This window comes from Euprymna scolopes, chromosome 2 (genome assembly GCF_053919585.1).
Source record: "Euprymna scolopes isolate OS-2025 chromosome 2, ASM5391958v1, whole genome shotgun sequence".
Taxonomy (NCBI): Eukaryota; Metazoa; Mollusca; class Cephalopoda; order Sepiida; family Sepiolidae; genus Euprymna; species Euprymna scolopes.
The window spans coordinates 28113101-28128838 of NC_136483.1; the positions used below are offsets into that span (position 1 = coordinate 28113101).

General features: G+C 36.2%; 1 protein-coding gene across 1 annotated transcript in view; it reads left to right on the forward strand.

Annotated features, from left to right (window-relative positions):
* Positions 1-15738, forward strand: part of LOC145303449 (uncharacterized) — a 33593-nt gene that overhangs the window by 13355 nt on the left and 4500 nt on the right. The window contains exons 2-3 of the mRNA XM_080144786.1: positions 2409-2747; positions 9201-9379. Coding sequence (XP_080000912.1) covers positions 2417-2747; positions 9201-9379 — 510 coding nt within the window. The 5' untranslated portion in view covers positions 2409-2416. The remainder of the gene's footprint in view (positions 1-2408; positions 2748-9200; positions 9380-15738) is intronic.

Here is a 15738-nt window from a genome sequence, read left to right on the forward strand (position 1 = left end):
AGATGTAAAAATAAAAAAATGTACTACATTTAAAAATGCATACATTTTTTTTGTGAAATATGGAAGGGAGGGATGTTACATGATAAGGGATGTCCCCTTTTCATGTAAGTATAAAAATGGAGAATTTAGTTTAAAATGAAAATGAAGTAGCAATAGACAAATTCGAACCTCGTAATTTAGTTTAGAAATAGATTACGTGTGAGAATTTAAAAATGTAAAACAAACATTTGTTTAGAATATAGATAAATATTTCAAGGAAAGAATGTGAACTCTCAAGTTTGTTATGAAATTTTAAATTGAAAGAATGCAGCTTATAAGATAATGTTTTTAACATATTAGATAAATAGGTTACTGAGAAATAGGAAAAGTTTTGGACACGTATGTCCAGAGCACGTGAAAGAAGGCACATGTTTTAACATGTGTATGACGTCACGAAAAATAGAAAGTTCTAGGAACAGAGAAAAAAACTTTAGAGTTAGTCAGTCAGTGAGAAAACTCGGAGAGAGTCAGTCGTCTAGGGAGCGAGACGTCACTTCAAGAAAAAATGTGAGACTTTGAATTCTTGGTGATGGAAACACGGCCGTGTGACGAAATAAACCATCAAGTCTTTTTTGTAAAACTCGTCTTGTGTTTATGATTCTTACAAAAAGGTAAAGTTAAATTGTATTATATATTTGTGTTATAAAATGTCTTTTCATACACATCTCGACTTCTCATCCACAATGAGAATCTACATCATGTCTACACAATGTCTGAACTGTCTGAACACTATCCTTTCACTCCAAGAGTGAGAAAACTTAAAGAAACAGCTCACATGCTCGGACATAACAACCTACTGAGCAAACCAAGCATAGAGCTGAATGCAATTTAGACACCTCTGATAGAGAGAGAACACCTTGAATAACAACATAGGTTTATCATTAACAAAAATCAACTAGGAATTGTGCTAGTGACATATGGCCGAGTGGTCCTAGACGTTGTAGCAAAGTTTACAGTTACCCAAAGGTGCTGAGTTCAATCAATGCAGTGAAAAAAAGTAACATTCAAAACAGAGAATTAGCATCTATGTCCCAAAGCCTAACTGGAGTCCGAACACGGTACCCCCGTAATAATGATAAAGGGTTGGGTTCGAGACTTCTAACAAACGGTTCCCCAGTTCGATACAAAACACCTAACGAAGGCCGGAGGGCAAAACGGCCGAAACGTTGTGACAATAACAACCAAGATGAGGAAGTCAGTCCGACAATCTCAATCAATGAAAACACCTCATCTCAAAAATACAGACAATTACTATTCTGTTTGCTATTTGCCAAAACTGATGGGAACCAAGCCGCTGCCCAGCTCCCCTGGACTTGCCGGACTGAGCATACAACTCTCTCGCCTTCTTTATTACATTTTACAGAGGTTGCTGGCGGGCCTGAAAGGGGTTTTAGTTTCAGTACATCTATTCAGTTGGAACCAATGGAAAAAGTGATTTCTGTGCGTAATGGCAGCAACACATTCTGGGGAGAACCACGGCTGGCTGTTAGATTTTGCTGGAACTTTTTCGAGGGTATGAAACGGTCTATACCTATAATTAACCATTTCGTCAGTTCTGATACTATAGAGGACACATCCTTTTTAAACATGGAACGCAGAGGTAGATCTGATACAAATGTACGGAAGCTATCCCAGTCAGCCATAGAGTATCGATATACTGTACGATGGAGAGGTACGTCTTAGGACCTATTACATTTCGTTTTTATCTTAACTGATACAACAGATTGGTCAGAAGATCCCAGTGGAGACAGAACAGAAGATGAACATAGTTCAGGGCAAGTTTTGAGAAAAAGGTCTAGGAGACTTGCATACTGACTGACCGGTGGGTTCGTGAACAATCTGAGTGAGGTTATAAGCAATGGAGAAATCGTTACAGAACCTCATCTCGTCATCGGTCTTGTTAACATTGAAGTCTATACATACATGAATGTTTGCTGAGGGGTACGCAGACAGGACATGGTCAATTTTCTCAGATACGCTTTAAAAGATAGTAACTCCACAATTGTGGGGGCGATAGAGTGCAAATATAAACGCAGTAATGTGAGCAAGTGCAACCAGGAAGCACATGTAGGGTAAGTTAGGATCTTGTCTCTACCACATGGAATGTCGTTTTTAATGTAGGAACATATTCCATGCCCATAGCGGTCTTGGGGTTCGGATTTATAGGTTAAGTTAGATTATGCTTTAATTACGAACTCATCTAGAGAAGTAGACGCTCCAATGCCAGTTTCGCTTAGGAATAATAGGTCTGGTTTAGTTTCCTGTACTAGAGCTTATTAAGCTTATGTTAATTCGCATTAGTTTCTTTTAAACCGCAGATAAAAACTTATTAATTCTCTCTTGAATTCCTATTAATTGTTCTATTGCAGATTTAACGATGGAAATTGTAAACGGTTTCTTCATCTTTTATACTATGCTTATTCTACTGCAATTTGCTAGTTACCTGAAAACAGAGTGTCCTGTAAATGAACACAAAGTACTTACAGATGGACATCATGTTTTTATTCAAGATAATGTTGAGCCATTTTATAAACCGATCAACTGGACAGATCGAAGCAAGTGTTTCAGATTGTGTGCACTGGAGACCTTCTGCCATATTTGGACCTTTCAGAATGGTAAATGTCAGATTTTTCACTCCATGATAGACAAGCTTAAAGTGATAAACACAAATGATCCATCATTAAAGACTTATTACGAAACCGAGGAAGGTGAGTTACTTTTAATAAGCATCATTTTATATACAAACCACAACATTGTTATATATATATATATATATATATATATATATATATATATATATATATATATATATATATATATATATATATATATATATATATATATACTAGCAGGACCCGTAGAAATTCCATGGAATGAAAAATATATTTAATCAAAAAATATGTTTTGATAAAGCTTATAGTTTTCTGGATATCGCAAAAATGATTTGTTTTTGGACACAAAAATCAATAACACGCAGCAAGTAGAAGCTTATTAACATTTGAAAATAGTGTCCATTGTATTTTACATATGGAATTGACCCAAATTAATAAGTAATAATAAATACCCAGACAGTAGTATTGTGCTATATAGTTCAATACAAAAAGAAATAAAATCGCTTTGTAAGAAACAATTTTCAATTTATTCCTTTAGTCTAGTACAATTTTTCAGACAATGTTTTTTTTACCCTGTTTTACCCTGTTTTATGTAACGTTACACTGATTTCTTTATTCGGTGAGGAACTGCGACAAATCGTAATTACTATGAGTTTCTTTTCTCACACGATTACAAACATGATCATATATTGTTATAATGATATTCGAAAATAAGGTTACTCAAAAGAAGGGTCACAATCACGCGAGTTTGACGTTTTTGAATCATTGTATGTACTATTATCTACAACTAGACATGATAGTGGAGAATAAAATTGTTTATTGATTATATATATATATATATATATATATATATATAAAACGATCATATATGTGTATATATATATATATAACGATCATATATGTGTATATATATATATATATATATATATATATATATATACGCCTACTTCATTTAAGCACAAGTTAATATACGAACGTATTATGTTATGCGTAAACTTTAAGTATTTACTTCAACAGTGCTCAATAAATAGGTAGAGATAGGTAGTAAGTTATAAAAATATATATGGCAATTTAGCTACACAGAATATTCCGCGTTTCATCCACGCTAGGATTCGTCAGGCTTATATATATATATATATATATATATATATATATATATATATATATATATATATATATATATATATATATATATATAGCGTACGGTCCGGTAACAGAAATATGTGTAAATAAACAGATAAAACGGTAATTAAAACAGATAAAACGGTAGTAATATATATATATATATATATATATATATATATATATTTATATATATAGTAATTTATAAAATATATATGGCGATTAAGCTACACTGAATATTCTGCGTTTCATCCAACTATAGAATTCGTCAGGCTTATGCGCGAATTCTGTCGTTGCTTCTTGTTTTTATATATGTTGAGGATTTCTAGTTGGCCAATCGGCTTTCTAGTCTCCACCGCGCCCCTTCCTATCAGCCAATGGGCATGCATTTTATCAAACAAAGGATCTGTTTTAGAACTAGGTTAATGGTTTTTTGGTGGCCGTTCTCCTTTTTTTATATACATATAAATATACCTATGTGTACACAATAATGCACATATATATACATATATACATACATATATATATACATATATGTGTGTGATCGTTTATGTATATTCATGTTTATTTAGTTTATTTATTTGTTTGTTTTCTATTGTTATTGTTAGTTTTAGAGCTATTTTGTATCGCTATCCTAGAGTAAGTTTTATTTTGTGAACACAGTTGTTTGCTATTTCCCGCCTACAGTTTAATAGATTTTGAGGTTCTTCAAAGTACAGGATAGAAAATTTTTCATGGAGGCATAATTTACATGGGTCGTCTAAATGTCTGCATGTGGTAGCTTGTCTCATTATTTTCCATTCGACTACCGGCGAGTGTCCGCTTTCTTTGAGTTCCCAGTATTTATTCGCTAGTGTTGTTTTTATACGGTGTTTTTTTATTTTTGAATGTGCTTTTGTGGTCATAGTATCGGGTTTTGAAATCTAAGGAAGTCCTGCCTATGTAATATTTCTTGTTATTCGGGTTTTCTTTCACAAATATTGTTGCTTTATAAACTACGCTTTTTGTTAGACATTTATTTTGGACTGGGCAAAGTGTGCAGTGTCTACAATTGCATTTATCTTGTTCGTTATTAGTATTTTTATTTATGGTATGGTTGTTCTTGTCCGGGGTTGGTTTGTTAATAGCTCTAAAACTAACAATAACAATAGAAAACAAACAAATAAATAAACTAAATAAACATGAATATACATAAACGATCACACACATATATGTATGTATATATATATATGTATATATGTATATATATGTGCATTATTGTGTACACATAGGTATATTTATATGTATAAAAAAAAGGAGAACGGCCACCAAAAAACCATTAACCTAGTTCTAAAACAGATCCTTTGTTTGATAAAATGCATGCCCATGGGCTGATAGGAAGGGGCGCGGTGGAGACTAGAAAGCCGATTGGCCAACTAGAAATCCTCAACATATATAAAAACAAGAAGCAACGACAGAATTCGCGCATAAGCCTAACGAATCCTATAGTTGGATGAAACACAGAATATTCAGTGTAGCTTAATCGCCATATATATTTTATAAATTACTAACTAGCTCTACCTACGTATTGAGCACTTTTGAAGTAAATACTTAAATTTACGCATAAATCTATACTTTCGCATATTAAATTTATGTGAATAAATGAAGTAGTTATATATATATATATATTTATATATATATTATTACCGTTTTATCTGTTTTATTTACACATGTTTCTGTTACAGAAACATGTGTAAATAAAACAGATAAAACGGTAATAATATATATATATTTATATATATATTTTTTGGAACATTGAGAGGATTGCCAGGACCGCTGCGAAGAAGGTAGGCTCTCTCTACCGTGTTAGAAAGCTACTAACACCCGAAAATATCCTGTACCTCTCATGGCCACCATTCGCCCACGTATGGAGTATTGTTGTTATATTTGGGCTGGTGCATCTGCTACTAGTCTCTCGCTTCTAGGCAAGGTCTAAAAGGGAGTCTTCAACTTGATAGGTCCTGAACTGTCATCTAAGCTTCAGCCTTTGTCCCACCGACGAAATGTTACATCCCTTTGCCTTTTCTACAAGTATTTTAATGATGAATGCTCTGGCGAACTGCAAGCGCTTGAGCCCCTACGACGTAAATACCCTCGAGAAACCCGACAAGCAGCTAAATCCCACCCCTACACAGTAGAAATCCCTAGATATAAGAGAGCTTTCCACTCCAGACATTTCTTTCCCAGAAACGCTACACTTTGGAATTCCATTCGGCGTCCCTGCTTCCCGAACTGTACTTACATGCAGAAGTTCAAGTGTAACGTGAACCGACATCATGCTGCCCAACTCCCTAGATTGTACCCCAGTAGTTTATGTCTCTGATAGTAGCCCCCTACACCAAAGTGGCAATGTGCCTTGTTTGGGGTCAAAATGTAAAAAAGAAAACAATCAATCAAATCCACATCCGTAAAATACAGTCAAAAAGATAACTTATCTTGCTAGGAGAGAGACAAGCACTCCCTTTTTCTAATTATATGTTAATCTGCATTTCAATACGTTTGTCTATGCTCACTTTTATTCAGAATCGGTTGTTTTTCCTTTTGCCCTCAGTTCCGCATCGCATATGTTATTTCGTGTTATCATGGTTTCAACAACTCTCAGATAACCAATCTTTTGACCTCACTAAGCAGCCAGGTATCAGTTTGTCTGCACATAATTATCTCATGCTAAACGAAAACTAGCTAACATATCTACCTGTTTCTCTTAGATCACCGAAAATAACACAAACATCAATAACAACACAAAGTCAAGAAAATAGGCTGAATAGAAAAGCACAAACTGAAGCTGAAAATATATCAAGGAAACAAACTTCTAATCCTTGTTTATTACATATAAAGAGAAATAATTAAAATAGTAGATTAAAAATTAAGTTGACATTTGCTATAGATGGGAGAAAGTTTTTCAGTTTTCCGATATTACCACATTTTAAATGATCACAATACCGTCTGATAGTATTTGAACTTTGCACAGCTGATTTCATTGTTTGCATCGGAATCTGTTCGTCAATCATGCGTCATTATTATTTTAGCAAATTCATTTTCTGTTTTGGCTTTAATAAAACACTTCTTGAATAGTTTGATGTTATTACAATTAAACACATTTCCATGAATTATGTATTATTTGCAGTCGATACAAATGATCGTGTATTTAGATTAACATTTTAAAGCATATGAAAAACAGATACTCATTTATATTTAGATATGATATAAACTTTTAATTACTAAACATGTACACAGAAAGTAAATGTTGTTCTTAAAATATGATGTTAAGTTGATTTTTTTTACATGGAAGTCACCACTTATCAAAGCACAGAGGCCACTCGGGGATAACGGTTATTGCGTGTACAGTAATCAATGGGACAATATCGTAGTAATCGTTAGTAATGGAGATCTGATAAAGTGTCTTACTTAAGGGGTCGGTTTATCAGGAACTTGTTTATGTTGGACTTGAAGACATCCAAGTTGTAGCCAGAAGGTAGACAGGCAAACGGAAGAGAATTCCACAGGCGTGCACTTCTAAGAAAGAAGCTTTGTTCATGGAATCTACGTTTTGATTTAGGCACGGATAAAGAGTGGGGAAAATTACTGACAGTGGTTTCAGCGAGACGGGTGTTTTTCGTGAAAGATTGGCGAGGGAGAACCAGAGATTGGAGCTCGGACGAGCACCTGCCATGGAAATAACGATAAAAAGACGACAGGCTCGCAACGTCTCTTCTGTGGGAGAGAGGTTGCAGGGAAGAGAAAAGTGCACCCCTACTAGGCTACGAAGTCTATTTTGTACTCTGTCAAGGCAGGATAGGCTATTATTAGCAGATCCTGCCTAGATATGGCAGCAATACTCCATCCTTGGACGTACTTGGCTTTTATATAGATAGAAAATTGCATCAGCAGTGAGATACCTACTGGAGCGGTAGAAGGATCCCCATATTTTTCAAGCACTCTCGGCAACAGATTTGATGTACGTGTCTCATGTTTCATATTTGCAGTTTACGTTTTAATATGTTTTTGTTACTCTTAATTTCATAACGATTTGGAGAAAGTCCTGAAACTTTTAGAGCATTTATTATTCTTGATTATTAAACGAATTGCAGTTTATTTATTTAATATTTTCATGTGAAGAAAGCAAAGGCCCACAGACTCCAAATCCAAGCCTACCTCTCCTTACAGTCTAGAATCTTCCTCGATTTTAGCTAACATAATATAATAAATTAAGTGATCGTTCATTATGAGATCTAACTCTTTTTCGATTTTGGGCTGTAATCTGTTCTACATAATGGCTACACACTATTACGTTTCCGTTAGATTGAGCGGAAATACCTGTTCGATAATACTTCTAAACTAAAATTAAATGTAAAAAATATCATGCAGCAAGACATCATCCTTTATTGCACCATTTATTCCTGACATAAAATGTGTACTGATGTAGCAGTAATCGTTACATCTGACATTTATTTCCTTATTATAAGCAGCTTAAATTGGAAAATAAAAGGTTACTTGAGATTCTCCAAAATAGATGCATACATGTTATTTAATTATTTTTGTGAGTTTACTCTGAGATGAAAGAATAGCTTACAGCGCCCAGCCTGGCCCTCCATACAATCATCAATTCTGCGCACTCGTATATTATCTCTATCTCTATCTTTATTGTTATATAAAAGTCACTGTGTGTGTGTGTGTGTGAGAGAGAGAATTCCTTCCTCATATGGTTCGAAACAGCTGAACCTATCTTTTGCAAATTTCACACAAAGCTAATTTATATGCCAGGCAGTGTTCGCATATTTCGTACAGCAAATAAGTATCGAAAATCGAAAAAATCCGATTTTAGAAATAGCTTTTCTCTTTTAAAGTTAAAAGAAAAATTTTGCAGGGGAATATTTTACATTACATCAGCAAGGGAGATAATAAAATTTCAACCGGGTAAATTATTCCTCATAATAGTATATATATAATATATATAATCAATAGCGGATTGATTCTATAATAATGTATATGCAATCTGCATAAATTAAAATATCATATTTAAGCGTATTGTACGACCGGGAAACGCTCGGCTGCGAACTAGTAATTTAATATATTTATTATTGTTCGAATATTCTCTTTTAAGCATATTCTTAGAGAGTCATTAGCCTTTTTAATATGATATTAACCTCACTAATTCACTGGTTGATAATTTTTTCAATGCCCCAGTTTTTCAAAGGTGTCTGAATTGTACTTCTCGAACCAATGATAAAATCAACGCTCTACATCCATCTAGTTATAACAAGTTAAAATCATAACTCGAAATAATTTCTACTTAAGACGTAATGTTAAATACCGCTTTTTAAAGACTTCGTGCGTTTTCCATAGTGTTTATATATATTGTTTTTAATCATTTCATTTGCCTTTCAGATGACGAATGGTTTAAAATGTATTTTGTGAAGAGCGGAAGTGAATTTAAGGTTGTGTCCTCTTTTTTGGGCGTTGGTACTTACGACAGCTGGGGTCCAACAAAGTGTACACATACCCTATGTTCGGATTTATTTCGGAGTAATTTGATCGACGCTTGGAATACATTACCCATACAAAAAGTAAGTCATTTAAAAATGTACGATGTTGAAATAAATTCTAATTAGGCTTCCACCTCTATACCTGTGTATTTCCATCTATGAAATTGTGTAACGATGCTTGTCTGTCGTAAGTGAGTCAGTTATATAATATTCTGATTGTTCTTTCCTTAGTACGTACGTTACGCTTTAACAAATGCCCAATAAAATTTTGGAAAGCCAAGCTGCTTCAAAGAAGCCAGATTCGCAATATTTGCTTTAAGAAAGTCTAATCTGACAACTCTGGCTAGGCATATGAGAATGATTACCCTTTGATATAGCCTTGTTTTCAAATTTCATCATCAAAATACGAGGGGCGTGTAATAAGTAATGCCCCTGACCCACTTCCAGTTGTCTGATCTAGCTGAAATTTTGCATCTGCAACGATTTATATCTATACGGGTTATGTGTCAAATTACAGCTCTGAACTAATTGTGGTTTCTGTTTTACAGGTGTTTGAACCGAGTCACGTGTGAAATGGAGCCTGTTGAATGTCGAACAGTGATCCGGTTTTTGTATTTGAAAGGACACACACCACACGAAACTTTTGATGAAATAAAAGAAACTTATGGTGATAATGCCCCATCATATGACCTTGTAAAACGCTGACATTGTGAATTCAAACATGGTCGGAAGGTTGTGAAAACAGCTCCCAGACCTGGTCGCTCCCCTTCTGCCATTGATGAGGCACTTATCCGTCAAGTTAAGGCTGGCATTTTGGAAGATCGGCGTATTATTATTCGCCAAATAGGCCAAGATGCCAAGATTAGTACAGGGTCTGTGAAAACTATCATTCATGACCATTTGCATATACATAAGGTGTCTGTCAGATGGATTCCCAGGCTGATCACACCATGCCAGAAGCGAGAACGCCTCGAGTGCCTGAGGATGAATTTGTGCCAAGAAGATGAGTCAAAGTTTTTCAAAAGACTGATTACACAGGATGAAACCTGGGTCCATGACTATGATCCAGATACCAAAGCCCAGTGAATGCAGTAGAAGCACTTGGACTCACCACCTCCAAAGAAGGTAAGGGTGCAGCTCTCCGCTGGCAAGGTCATGCTCGCAGTCTTCTCGGACAAGGACGGAGTAGTGATGACAGATTTCCTGGCAAAGGTTACCACAATTACAAGAGCCTATTATGCTTCACTTTTGAGGAAATTAAAGGAAGCTATCAAAATCAAGAGGCGAGGCAAGATCAGCAAAGGTACCCTCCTCCTTCAGGACAACACTCCGGTCCACAACTCGCATGTCGCTAGATCAGAAGCACGGGTGTGTGGTTATGAAATCCTGCCCCATCTTCCCTACTCTCCTGACCTTGCAACCTCTGACTTTCACCTCTTCCCAGCCATGAAGTTGTTTTTGAAAGGAAGGCGTTTCCCAGATGATGCAGCATTGATTTCTGAAGTCACGTCGTGGTTGGAGGACCAACCTGGGGTGTTCTACAAAAACGGTCTCGAGAGCAGCATCAAACGATGGGAGAAATGCACAACTCTGGGTGGTTCCTATGTAGAGAAAAACTAATAACTGTGACAAGTTTCGTAGCTCTACTATTATGGAAAGTGGGTCAGGGGCATTACTTATTGCACGCCCCTCGTATATGATCATTGTTATAAAAGCATGAAAAATGAACTCGCAGTAATGTTACATAAAAGGGGACATTAAAAAGAATCATCGTTGAGTAGCGTAAGAAAACCTGTCAATTACTATGTCAATTACTTTGTCCAAGTTTCATGCTACCACGCTTCTTTTTTTGATGAATATTGAATTTTGCTGCTAATAAAAAATAATCGCATAATTTAAATAATCTCAGGTTTCCAGATTACAAATAATATACAACTCTGAAGTTAAATCGGTTGTCAGTTGAGTAGACAGCATCAGATGAAATTCGCCCAAAGCAAAAAAAAAAAAAAAAAAAAAACGCAAGCATCGACAGACAAGGTTGTGATCTCCGTATTTTGATATATGGAACGTATTTTGTTCATCGATTACCTTGAGAAATATTGACTATTATATGCTATCATTATGCGTTTTAAGGAAGAAATTGCCAAATAATAGTCACAAAGGAGAAAGTGTGTTTTTACGACGACAATGCACCGCGTCACAGATCGATCGTAACGATGTAAAACTGCATGAATCGCACTATGAATTTCTTCCGCACCCATCCTATTCTCCAGGTCTGACCCAACCACTACTTTCTGTTTCCAGACCCCAAAATATTGTTTCAATCAAATATACTTGAATTCAATGAAGCAAGTGATATCGGCTAGTGAGAAAACTGCTAATTGTTCTGTAAAAAAAAAAATCTAATTATTAATATAACGTTATAATCAGTTTATTATCTTCGGAGGAGTCTATCCTGATTAATAAAGTCGAATTTTGTCTATACATTGTTGATTAGTTATGTCCGAAAATTATTTAATGAAAAGTAATATATCTCTGAACATTATTTATCAAAATATAAAAATACACGTCTATCAATCCTTCGATGAAATTATGTTTGAAAATACGTAACTATGTATCGGTATATCTTTTTCTAAACTTTATGTGCAAAAATGTTTACAATTTAAAAATACTAAACAAGGACATTTTATATTTATTAAATATTTCCGTTTATATGTAATTGTGGTGACAAAGTGACAATTTCCCCCTTTAGTTAAGTGTTGCCTATCTCTGAATATTATTTTGTTAAAGACTACTTACACGTCTATCTATCGATGAACTAATGTTCTGAAATACATAGCGTACTATCGATTTATCTTTTTCTAGTACTCACTGGGTGCCAAAATATTTACCATTTGGAAATAGAAAATAAGAAAATTCTATACGTTTATATACTTTAATATATTATTCTAATAACCCAATTTTTATTTTTATTTTAGTTAAATATTATATATCTCTGAACATTAAAAATGTGGATTTCTATTAATTTTTACGTATGTGTGCATGAGTGTATGCTTGTCCACTGGACTGAACGATGCAACATCTATCTTCGACAAATAGAGACTTCGTCCAACTGCATCATGGCAAGTAAGAAAAAAATGTATTGTTTAAAAACATTGAGCGCTTTGTTATAAGTCGAAAATGAGAAACTTTAAATAAATGAATGTTTATTTTAAAATGAAAAAAAAATCGCACGTGTCTGATTTTCTAACCGTCATGTCTTGATTTTATTCTTTTAATATATAACTACACGTCTATCTATTGATCTATCGATGAACTTATGTTTTATATACATCTATCAAGTTAACTTTTTCTGAACATGAAGTGTTAAAATATTAACCATTTAAGTGTATGAAATAAAGAAATTCTACGAGGTGTCTTAAATAAGTTTTTTTTTTTTACACAGTGATCACCACTTATCAAGGCCCGGAAGCCACTCAGGGATAATGGTTATTGCAAGTACATTACGTTAGTGTGGAGATTTGATGAAGTGTTTACTTACGGGGGCGGTTCATTAGGAATTTGTTAACATTGGACTTGAAGACATCCAAGTTGTAGTCAGGTGGGAAACAGGCAGACGGAACAGAGTTCCACAGGCGTGCAGTTCAAAGAAAGAAGCTTTGTTCATGGAATCTGCGTTTTGATTTAGGCACAGATAAAGAGTGGGGGAAATTTTTCACAGTGGATTTAGCTAGACGGATGTTTATCGTGAGATTGGAGTTCAGACGAGCACCTGCCATGGAAATAACGATAAAACAAGGATAGGCTCGCAACGTCTCTTCTGTTAGAGAGAGGTTGCAGGGTAGAGAAAAGGGCATCCCCCACTAAGCCACGAAGTCTATTTTGTAATCTGCCAAGGCAGGATAGGCTGTTTTTAGAAGCTCCTGCCCAGATATGGCAGCAGTATTCCATCCTTGGACGTACTTGGCTTTTATATAGATAGAGAATTGCATCAGTAGTGAGATATTTTCTGGAGCGATAGAAGGATCCCACCATCTTTCCAGCGACCTTGGCAACAGACTTGATGTACGTGTTCAATTTCAGATCAGGAGTAAAGGTCAAAACCAGAAGCTTGTCAAAACACGGGGCCTCACCCAGACGAGAGCCATCCATCACAATTGATGCCAGATGGGGATCAGAGCGTTGATGGTGTAAGGATAGCAGTTTGGTTTTGGATGCATTAAAGGTAACCAGCCACATCTTCCCCCACTGAACCACGCGCTCGAGATCAGAGGAGAGAGAATCAGAGAGAACATTGTCATTTACAGCCTTTGATGTGTTGCCGTAGATGGTCGTGTAATCAGCATAGATGTCAACGAATGATTTAAGTATGTGTTTAGGGAGGTCATTGATGTAGATCAGGAAGAGAGTTTGGCCCAGGATTGACCCCTGAGGGACTCCAGCATTATATGGCAGGCGTCCGATTTTTGTCCATCTACCACTACTCTTATGAGCCTATCGGAGAGAAATGATTTAATGATTGAGAAAACATTTCCAGTTATACCATAGCTGGAAATCTTGTGAAGTAGACCCTTATGCCATACCTTGTCGAAGGCCTTTGATATGTCAAGAGCAATTGCCCTAGAAAGGAAGCCTTTGTCAAGAGATTCACTAATCCTGTGGGATATAACCGTCAGCACATCTGCGGTAGATCTTGCAGAGCGGAAACCATATTGTGTGTCACTAAGAATGTTATTCCTGTTGAGGTGGTTGACTATTTCTCTATTTAATATGAATTCCAGCAACTTACTCATAACACACAGGAGACTTATTTGTCTGTACTGAAAGGGAGATGACTTATCACCTGAATTCTTAAATACAGGGCAAACTGATGAGGTCTTCCAGGGAGTCGGAAAGCACTATTCCTTAAGGCAGCGCTTAAATAGTTTCGTAAGTATGGGAGCAAGTTCTGGTTGAAGCTTTTTTAACACTATAATTGGGATACCGTCAGGGCCAGTTGCTTTACTGGAAGCTAGGTTCTTGATTAGCTTGGCGACCTCATGCACGGATATTTGTATGTTACCTAGCTTGGTCTGTGTTATAGGAGGAAATATGGGGAGTTGATGGCCTTCGTCGCATGGGGTAGAATTAGCTGCAAAGTTCTTGGCAAATAGTTTGGCCTTGTCTGATGCTGACGAGATGACCTCTGGTCCATTGAATATGGTTGGGATTGAACGCACACTTCTGTTCAGGATCCTATTTGCTATTTGCCAAAACTGGTGGGAACCAAGCCGCTGATCAGCTACCTTGGATTTAACAGACTGGGCATATAGCTCTCTTGCATTTTTTATTACTCTTTGACAGTGGTTGCTGGCAGTCCTGAAAGCAGCTTTAGTATCAGTGCATCTATTACGTTGGTAGCTACGGAAAAAGTGATTTCGGTGCGCGATAGCAGCAGCACATTCTGGGGAGAACCATGGCTGGCTGTTAGGTTTTTGTTGGAATTTTTTAGATGGTATGAATTGGTCTATGCCTACAAGTAACCATTCGGTCAGATCTGATACTATAAAGGACACTTCCTTTTTAAACATGGAGTGCAGATGTAAATCAGATATGAATGTACGGAAGCTATCCCAGTCAGCTATAGAGTATCGGTATACAGTACGGTGGAGGGGAACGTCTGGGGACTTCTTACATTTTGTTTTTATCTTAACTGATACGACGGAGTGGTCGGAGGATCCTAGAGGAGAATGAACGGAACATGAACATAGCTCAGGGGAAGTTGAGAGAAAAATTTCTAGGAGGCTTACATATTGACCGGGTGTATTGGGCACACGGGTGGGTTCACGAACAATCTGAGTGAGGTCATAAGCAATGGTAAAATCATGACAAAACCTCCCCTCATTGTCTGTCTCATTTGAATGGGTCAGCCATCCCACGTTATGGACGTTGAAGTCACCACAGATGTGGATGTTAGCCGAGGGATTTGCAGACAGTATGTGGTCTATTTTCTCAGATATGCTCTTAAAGATAGTAACTCCGCTGTTGTGGGGCCGATAGAGGGCAAATATAAATGCAGTGGTATTAGCAAGTGCTACCCTCAAGCACATATAGGGTAAATTAGGATCTTCTCTAGAGATATCTCTGCCACACAGGAAGCCATCCTTAATGTAGACACATATTCCATGCCCATGGCTATCTTGGGGTCAGATTTAGCTGTTAAATTAGAGTATCCGTTAATTATGAACTCATCTAGGGAAGTGGTCGGCCCTATTCCGGTTTCACTTAGAAATAATATGTTCGGTTTCGTCTCCTGTAATTGGGTTTCAACCTCTGGAAGGTTGGAACGTAGACCCCTGATGTTGGAGAAGGAGACATGGTAGTAGGTGTCTACGTTGGAAGATGGGGTTCTAGGTTTAATCGAGTTTTTATTCTGGAGATATTTCATGTTGAGGTTTTGG